The sequence below is a fragment of the Hoplias malabaricus genome, chromosome 5 (genome assembly GCF_029633855.1).
Source record: "Hoplias malabaricus isolate fHopMal1 chromosome 5, fHopMal1.hap1, whole genome shotgun sequence".
In the NCBI taxonomy this organism is placed as follows: domain Eukaryota; kingdom Metazoa; phylum Chordata; class Actinopteri; order Characiformes; family Erythrinidae; genus Hoplias; species Hoplias malabaricus.
The window spans coordinates 25,829,204-25,838,455 of record NC_089804.1 but is presented as its reverse complement, the minus strand read 5'-3'; the positions used below and the strand labels follow the sequence as shown (position 1 = coordinate 25,838,455).

Here is a 9,252-nt window from a genome sequence, read left to right as displayed (position 1 = left end):
AAGCATGAAACTAAGTGGTCAGTTCATGTGCAGGTACTCCAAAGTAAACAGTCATTACGTAAACAGAAAATTACGTTTTCTTGACGGGTATAAAACCCCCTGATCTGCCAGGTAGAACAGTAGAACTGTGTTCTCTGGAGTGATCCTGACCATACAGTGTCTTTGTGATGAGTTTGAGTGGTTTAGCTGAGTTGGAGTTGAGTGAGGATCACTTGCTCTCTTGTTAAGACAGAAATAGCCTAATTAACAGCTATTCTGTGCTGTTATTATTGCATTGCTTCATGTTTTAGATGCATCCATGAGTAATCTTTTCATCCAAGGAAGTTTTAGAGGGATCAAATACTTCAGATGTCTGCTTCCTATAAGCATCGCTGTAGATGATTCGGTTTAATTAAATTTTAAAATCAGAGATTACCCTTTAACCTACAGTAGCCTCAGAATTCTCAACATGCCAGTTATCCTGAGGCTGCCACGCCTCCCAAACCCACTGCAACACTCAAAAATTCAGTACAGAGGGCCAGACATTCCAGTTGTACAGGCAGTCCAGCTTCAATAACCCAGGCTAAGATTCCTTTCCCACATGCTTTGTAGCCTGAAGTTCAGAAAGCCCACCCAATCTACAGAAAGAGAGTGTAGATGGTTGTTGAATGCCTGTACTTTGAATGTATTTGACTGTATTTTGACTGTCAAAAGAATCAAAACAGTAACCGGTGTTTGTCAGACGATTCAGTTCAGTGGCAAAAACCTGTTCATCCATGAATCATTTCCAACGTTGTGTGAAAGATCTGTGGTGGCTTTAGGTTTATCAAGACAAGATGATACATGTCAAATTAGCGTTCAGCGAATAGTTTCTTACTCGTTTTATTGTCATACATAGGAAAATAGCTTTTTTCAGTTATTCAAAAAAATATAACCTACACTTCTCCACATATACAGTCGAGCAGCTATGCTGGATGGCTTTGTAAATTAACAGTATTAGTTTGTTAATGTGTTTTCTGTAAGGCAAGTGACCAGGGGAAGGACAGCCCTTGAATACAAATCCCTGTGCAGTACACATCTCTTCCAAAAAGAAGACAAAATGGGGGCAAAAACAACATTAACACATTGAAAGATGGCCAAAAAGGTATGAGACAAAATCAGCATTTAGCTGAACGTGCTTTTTCTTTTCAGTGTTTTCCACACTGTGACCCATCATTCATTTTACAGTTCTGTTACAGCTGCATGCAAAAGTCTGGACATTCCTGGTCTAATGACAGGCTTTGTTGATTTTATATAAAAAGGAACGTGTTTATAGAATGCACTCTTTAAATAAGATACCTCCTCAATTATTATCCTCTTAACCTAGGTTCAGGGTCACAGTGGCAACAGGGCAAGCAAAAAAAAAGCCATGGAATATGAGCCTAACATACTGCTGGGAGAATATATTATTTAAAAACCAATGTGGGACAGCTTTAACACAGGCATTTTGAGCTTTCCTCTGATAATATCACCAAATTCACCCGTTAAAATGTTGTGCATTAAAAAAAGTATACTTTATTTCTGGCAGATACCTCTTCTGTTGAGTGAATCCTGCTATTCTCACCCACTGCTGACAAATACATAAATTAACAGCATATGCAATAGACTGGGAGTCTCTGAAGAATCATATTCTTATTCTTTACTTAAAAATCAGTAAAACCTGTCATTTGACCAAGGACTATGAAAAGTCTGTATACCACTGTACATTGTAACAGCTGAAGTTAATAGCAAACGAACAGAATGTGTTTATGATTAATCTTGAAAAATCTTAGTGTTTCTACACCATTCACTGAATTTTCAACAAGAAAAACTACATTTAAGAACAGATGGGTAAAAGATAAAATACAAGATGGCAGCAGAGCAGAAGACTTCCAAAGGAAACAAGGGAGTACGGATAATTCAGCTGCACAAATCATTAGCTGGTGCTCCTCCTTTAACAACGAAGGAACATCCTCTAAAAGAAAACTCAAGGACAGCCATCTGGATAAAGAATAAAAGTCTTCAATGATTCATCATTTACATTGTGACCAATAGCTTCATATCGAATAGACACAATCAGCTGCCCCCTTTGGGAAACAAAACAGTACAGCTGTCCTCATTGAATGTAGCTTAATGATGTCAAGTGCACTGAGTATTAAACAATTAATGCATTGATCAGAAGCAAAGCACGCTACAATAACATAAGGAAGCAGCTTTCTTCAAAAGGAACAATGCTTTTCTTCAAAAACAAAATGATTTCATGTTACATTGAGAAAAGAAACTGCTCCTATAGCTTATAAGTGTGTTTTACAGTACACGTATGAGTACATGAGCGGTACGTCCTTGAACGTAGTGAAGTTCCTCAAAGTCCCAGAGATAACACTGAGCTCTGGTTTGGCATAGCTTCTCTTGACCAAGTAAGAGAAAGAGAGAGGAAGAAAGAAAGACAGAGACACATGAGGCACAGGAAAACGTGGGAAGATACTTCAACGTGAAAAGTATCTTCTGGTTCAATCAGGGATGTGATTGGGCCAAGAAAACGGCTGAAAATACATAAGCATTAGCTGTAGCATGTAGCAGTTCAGGTCTATCATACTCCAGTATAAAAGAAAATCAGAGATATGTTGTAACATATTACTTGCAAGAAAATGCAATGGCATTGGACCTTATCCTGGATCAAATTTCAAAGTGTGGTACTCCAAAATGTAATGGTGCTTTTCCACCAAAATAACTCTTGGTTCTGTTCCTGCATCTTGGAACCTTGGTTCCTGAGCTCCTACATGTTTAGAGGATAACCAAGGATACATCATCAAGGGGGGGGGCATCGTTGTGGCTGAATACAGCACCAGAGCCACAAACACTGTCAGAGTTTATTCTTTGTTTACCTTGGAGTCTGATCAGAGTGAGATAATACGTGTGTAAATGCTGCCAAGTTCAGAGCCGCTGATGACGTATTCTTGGGTCCCCTCTAAACTTGTAGGACTGCAGACTGTTTCACTGGAAAGAACCAAGGTTCCAAGAATCAGGAACAAAACCAGTTTAAGAACCAGAGTTCTTTTGGCAGAAAAGCACTGTAAGTGCTAAAGCGTTGATACTATTCAACAATAGTAGAGATATTTGCACATTATTATCAAAACGTACATTACAGTGCTATATTGCCACAATTTAAAAGAACCAGAATAATCTTGGCTTCAGCGTCAAAACACCTGAACAAGACACTGTTATTCTTCCATTTTACCTGGAGGTATACTGTGCTGAGCACCCTTCATTAAGTTCCATTACACTCAAAATAGCCACCATGAGATACACAGTGCTTAAAGATTTCAACTGTAACTCAAACTCCACTCTGGTTTCAGATCTGAATAAATCCTACCGCGTTTATGTCCAGACTTCTACTGTGAGAAGAGAAATCAACACTGAGTCTGAAATGACGTGAAGCCGTTAGGAAACTGAGGTACTGAGTACAATGGATTGGCTGCCCCAAGCCTCAGCATCATTTAATATTTATAGGATTAAGTGCTTAGATCGTGAGAAACAGAAAATGTAATCTCTAAGACTGAACTCTGGGGAGAAAGTGTCTAAACATTCCTAAGAAAAGTGATTGATACTGCTGAATAGATGCTGGAATAAAACTGAAATAAAGTGAAATGTTTAGCCTGGTAATTGAAGAGTGGTCTCTGTCTTTTGCACAGTACTGTATATGAACCCAATGATTTAGCTCAAGTGTGCGCTACCTTGTGCTACCACCCAATATTTGGCTGCATAAACCTTTAAAACAAACTGCACGTGCTTGATATGCTATTCCCACCTGATTGGACTAACTAAGGAATACTCACACATATAGAGACATTCTATCTTCCTCTCGCTAGATTCTGCATTGAACTGCCTTCAAAAACACCCTTAATCTCTTCAGTTGACTTGAGTTAAAACTCAAGACAAACAAATCTCAGTTGACCCACATTATCCTCCAGAAAATGGCCTACAGTTGTACACCAACATCGAAAAAATAGCAATCATCTAGGCTTGGGTTGGGGGGCTTAGCCTAGCCAATCGCCACAAATCTGCTCTGAGCTGAATCACATCCCTGAGATCTGAGTTAGCTTACTGTAGCACCAAGAAAAGCACACATCTGGATAAACCATTAAAAAAAAAAAAAAAAAAAAAAAAAACAGGAGTGAAGAAAAATGAAGGAAGACTGTAGCTCGTGAGTCTCTTTAGATCTTCTAAAGTTGCCTGTCAGCCTCAGGGCTCCAGGTTTGATATGAGTGGGAGAGGTGGGGGTTCCCAGTGCGTCAGAAGCTGGTTCGGATTAGTCTGCTGGCACGAGGGCTCCTGTGCACCTTGGTGTGTTTGGACAGGTGGTCGCTCCTGGCAAACTTCTTGTCGCACATCGTGCATTCATAAGGCTTGACTCCAGAGTGAGACCGACGGTGGCGGGACAATTCGTCTGACCGTGAGAATCTGTGGCCATAACACAGGCGAAAAAGCAATATAAACAGATCAATAGTGCTTTAAGAAGTTAGCTTTCTAAAAATGACAACATTTCTGTAAAAGCCAGCACTCATGACCATACTGTCCTTCTTTAAATGGCACAGCCAGGATCATTGTAAGTCATTGTTGTTCATAAGAACTTTCAACTTCCAGGATCAGTTGTCTCTCCCCATTCAAAGAAATAGGAGCTTGGTTTAGAATGACTGGACATAACTGCCCTGGGGCACTTCCAAATTGGACGCTATGTGAAAAGACTTTCCGATGACTTTGACATTGCCCAGACACTCAAGCCATTAAAATGGTGGAAGGTTTAAAAAAAAACAAAAAAAAAAAAAAAAAACACTAATTTGCAGTCAGATTAGTAATTAACCACAACTGTTTCTCACTTGTACTTTATTGAAACAATCTGTCAACAAGCAGAACTTTCAATACACACCACATTTATGTTTAAAAGTAAAAAAAAAGTACAATTAATTCTAATTAAATGTTAGTTGTTTTCAATTAATAGTGTATTTTTGTCACTTTTTTACATCTTTCTTTTTCCTTTTTAAAAAATTCCACACACCAATTTCTGCTGATTTTTCACCAAATTATTAGTTGCCTCCAATTCCTCGCTGTAAGATTTTAACTGGACTCCCATCACACACAATGCCATCAGCACCAGGACGACAGGCAAGTGCTTCTTTCACAATATGTGATGTAAACTGCCATCTCTTTATGCCCTGCCCCTAATGCTCCATCATTAAACTGCCCCATGTGTTGGAGGACTGTCAGCTGACAGATGCCTGCAATGGCTGGCAGCATGTTGTGAGCAACTAATTGTGCCCTGTTTGTTATTTCTTTACACTGTAAACCGTCTGCTGATATAGAATGAAAAATCTAATTCACAGAGCAATGTAATAAAATTGTAATAACTAAAGCGAAATAATGTAGCAATACATTATTGTAGGAAAAACAATAACTCTTGATTTCTAAGAGTTAAATATGTTAGTACAATAATATGAAACAAACTGAAATATGAGATTCAACACTTTACCTCCAGCCACAGTCGGGCCAGCTGCACAAATACGGCTTCTCTCCTGTGTGTCGACGGAAGTGGGCCTTGAGATGGCTGCTTTTGGTGTACATCTTTTCGCAGCCTGGGTGAGAGCACTTGTGCACCCGCAGAGTCTCTGTGGATGGTCTGGCTGGGCGTGGAGGGATGGCTTTGACCAGGCTGGTGCCAGTTATGCCAACTGCTCGCACAGCGATAGGCAAAGGGGCAATTTTCACATACTTTTGATCTTGGCTGCCTGGCTCCCCCACAATGGGCAGGAGTGCTGCGGAGGGCACTTGTGGAGAAAGCAAAGTGATGTTCTGACCACCTTGGACTCCCAGGAGCAGGTGTGCCACCCGCAGCCCATTGGCTGCTCCAATCTGGGGACTCGGTGGAGTATCTCCGAGTGATACTGGCTGAATCTGTAGCACCAGTGGAGCGCCAACGAGCACAGGAGCTGAGCTGGCAGTAGTATTAGCATTCTGACTCCCGGGGTTTGCTGTGGAAGATCCAGCTTCTGTGTCGTTCTGCTTACTGGGGGAAGATGACTGCTCCTCGGAAACGGTCTCCACAGCCTTCTCCTCTGGGCTCAAATGAGCCTCATTGACCAGCTCCATCTTCTCCATTAAGAATTCCTCAATGTCCTCAAGAGTTGGGGAGAAAGTACTGGAGACCTGTGAGATAAAATCAGGCAACCTCGAAAGCTGTGCCTCATCCAGAGCCTCCTCCATACCCACCCCTTCCTCCTCCTCTTCCTCTCCGGTGCTGCTACCAAGACAAGTGCCAACGTCGCCCATTTCTGGGCTGGAGCAGGAGGCTGAACTGCCCCCTTCGCTACCACCTATGTCCACAAAGGGCAAGGTGACCATCACCTGGTCCCTAAGAGAATCATGAGCAGAGGTCACTGCTTTATCACTTATGGAGACCATACGTCCAGATTTTTATAGAAATAAATAAAAAAAAATAAAATGTTGCTGGAGGAAGAGGGGAGAGGGGCCACTACAAGCCCACGCTTAGAAACCCACTGGGGGAAAAGGAAAGAGAAAAACAGGCTTAGAATGGTGTTTAATAAAGTCTATGATGTAACAGAGAAGAAAAATCAACTTACCATAAATTTAAATGCCCTACTTTCTCGTATATGTTACAGTATATTTGACTCTGGTGAACTATTATCAGTCCAGCCGTATCTGAGGTATTTCTGAGGTGCTTAAAAAGACGAGTAGCAAATAATAAAAACAAAGTTTTTGACAAGTTTATATTAAGTTTTTTATATTTGTTTGTTAATTTACTTATTTTATGAGGTCAAGGTTGTCACGTAAACGTACAAAATAATTAAACAAAAAAGATGTATAGACTATACGCGCTAAAACTGGGGAGTTGTATCTTAGCACGGGAAAACACACCCGAGCGAGGTTGCCATGTTGATGAAAAGTGCGTCAGCGTAAAAGAAACAGCGGTATAGGCAAACCTCAGAAAAATAGCTCAGTTCTGAGCACGCTTTCAGTCCAGCACCAAACTAAACATGTCTCTGAGTAAAGAACATGTGAAGTAAATAAAGCCCCTAGCGTGGCCCTCGCTGACGCTAGGGTCAACTCAGACTGCCCTTAAATCCCCAACGTCCCGCGTGCAGCGCCAAAAGGCGCGAAAAAACCATACAATATGCTATACTACCTTAAATGGGATCTAGATAGAACTCCCGGCGAGTGAATGCGCGGTCAACGGCGTCTTCCCGCGGCTCTCTGCCCGTGTTATTGTCCGTTAGCGTGTCCTCCTCGTCTCGGCTCCATGTTGGCGTTTTCTCCGAGGCCCCATCACATGACGCGCATTGCAATGCACGGCCAAGGCAGGGATCCTATTTCCGCACTCTGATTGGCCGCTTCTACGGAGGCTCGACTTAAAAGCGGACCTGTGATTGGTCCGACCCCGTGCCTCCTGAATTATTTATGAACACGCCCTCCTTCTCCTCCGTAGAAAGCGCCACATGGAGAGCACGGCAACAAAAGGAGCTTTTTGAGCCAACGAGCTCAAATTCTTTGGTGTTAAAGCCACGTTCATGTCATATGCCATTGTTATTGAATGTAGGAATCAAAGCCAAAACAATAAGGTGGTCGTGTAGTGCTAAAATTGCATCGGTAATCCCAGAGTGGTACTTCTAACCCTTGGAAATGGTGTTTAAACCACGAAAAATTGAAAATACAGTTAAATGCTGTGAGATGTTTAAACCTGAGTGACAGAATGAGACGTGCCCCATAGTGTTTTTAGTGTACACAAAATAACACAACGCATGCAATATCTCTGTGAAGCGATAGATGGCAGTACAACAAAACCTGAAACACCAGTTGACCATGACCAAAAAAGATAATATTGTTTGTACACTAATACATAGATACACAATACAAAGATAATACATTTGTCCATTTAATTCTCTCCACCGACTATATATATGTGTGTGTGCGCTTGGTTCTACAAATACAGACTGTAGTCCCCCTGTTTTTCTGAATACATTTTAAGCCCCTTTTCATCCTGCACTCATTAGACCGCCACAGAGCCGTATTATTGCCATGGATCATTCACAGGACTGCAGTGACACTGAGGTGATGGCTGTGGGTTAGTGTATGCTGTGCTCATGAGTGGATCAGACACAGCAGTGCTGCTGGAGATTTTAAATTCAGTGCTTCCTTAATTCTTCTATTGCTATAAAGATTGCAGTAGTAGATATTTTTGGTTGATGGACTCAAGCAATGTCTGATCCACTCATATGAGTGCAACACACAATGATTCATTCCGATATTACATGCACTGAAATGGTGCTGTGGGAGTACCGACTTAATAATACAACAGTCTGTAATTGTAGAACTACAAAGTGCACGTGGGGGATCAGTTGAGCTGATATAATGGACAATGAGTGCAGAAGTCATCTGTAATGTTTTGGCTGTTTGGTGTATTAAGTTTTGCACATGGTCTTCAATTGAGATTTCCAGTTTTGTCTACCAAATGAGATTTAATGTACAGAACTTCTTAAACACTCTCCCTTAGAGACAGGGTTAGGAGCTCGGACGTCCGGGAGAGACTCGGAGTGGAGCCGCTGCTCCTCCACGTCGAGAGGAGCCAGTTGAGGTGGTTCGGGTGTCTGGTTCGGATGCCTCCTGGACGACTTCCTGGTGAGGTGTTCCGGGCATGTCTAACGGGGAGGAGGCCCCGTGGCAACCAAGAACACGCTGGAGAGACTACATGTCTCGACTGGCCTGGGATCGCCTCGGTATACCCCCGAAGGAGCTGGAGACGGTGGCTGGGGAGAGGGAGGTCTGGGTTTCCTTGCTCCGACTGCTTCCCCTGCAAGCCAGACCCGGATAAGCAGTGGATAATGGATGGAACTTCTTAAATATTGGCATAAACTCCATTATGCTTGTAAACTTGTTAAATTAAGATTGTAATATTTTAAACATTTTCCACCAACTGTCTGTCCTTTTCAGCCATGAAACTTCATGCCTATAACGGTCTGAAAATGAACTTAAAGCTGTGGGGCCCAACACATTAGAACTTTTCATGTTGGTTTTATAAATAGCCTCTTACTTTGAATTGAATTCAAAATTTTATTTAATTATTTATTTAATTGTGGATGAGAATTAAGGAATAATTTAATTTCATACAAATCCCAGGACCAAAGTGACCAATAAGTGATGCCAAATATATTGATGAAAAGGCAAATGGAATTACGATCAGTTTAA

At 41.6% G+C, this 9,252-nt stretch overlaps 1 protein-coding gene across 2 annotated transcripts; it reads right to left on the bottom strand.

The window, feature by feature from the left end:
• Positions 1-4,172: 4,172 nt before the first annotated feature.
• si:ch211-117k10.3 (Krueppel-like factor 15) lies at positions 4,173-7,331 on the bottom strand. Of its 2 annotated transcripts, none has more exons than XM_066673074.1 (3): positions 7,196-7,331; positions 5,525-6,403; positions 4,173-4,458 (listed from the first exon to the last, which is right to left on the bottom strand). In XM_066673074.1, the coding sequence occupies exons 2-3, from the start codon at positions 6,391-6,393 to the stop codon at positions 4,290-4,292; spliced, it is 1,038 nt and encodes a 345-aa protein (XP_066529171.1). In that variant the 5' UTR covers positions 6,394-6,403; positions 7,196-7,331; the 3' UTR covers positions 4,173-4,289. The 2 variants fall into 2 exon arrangements, with proteins under 2 accessions (XP_066529171.1, XP_066529170.1); XM_066673073.1 differs by having other exon boundaries at positions 5,525-6,548; positions 7,196-7,327.
• Positions 7,332-9,252: the final 1,921 nt, after the last annotated feature.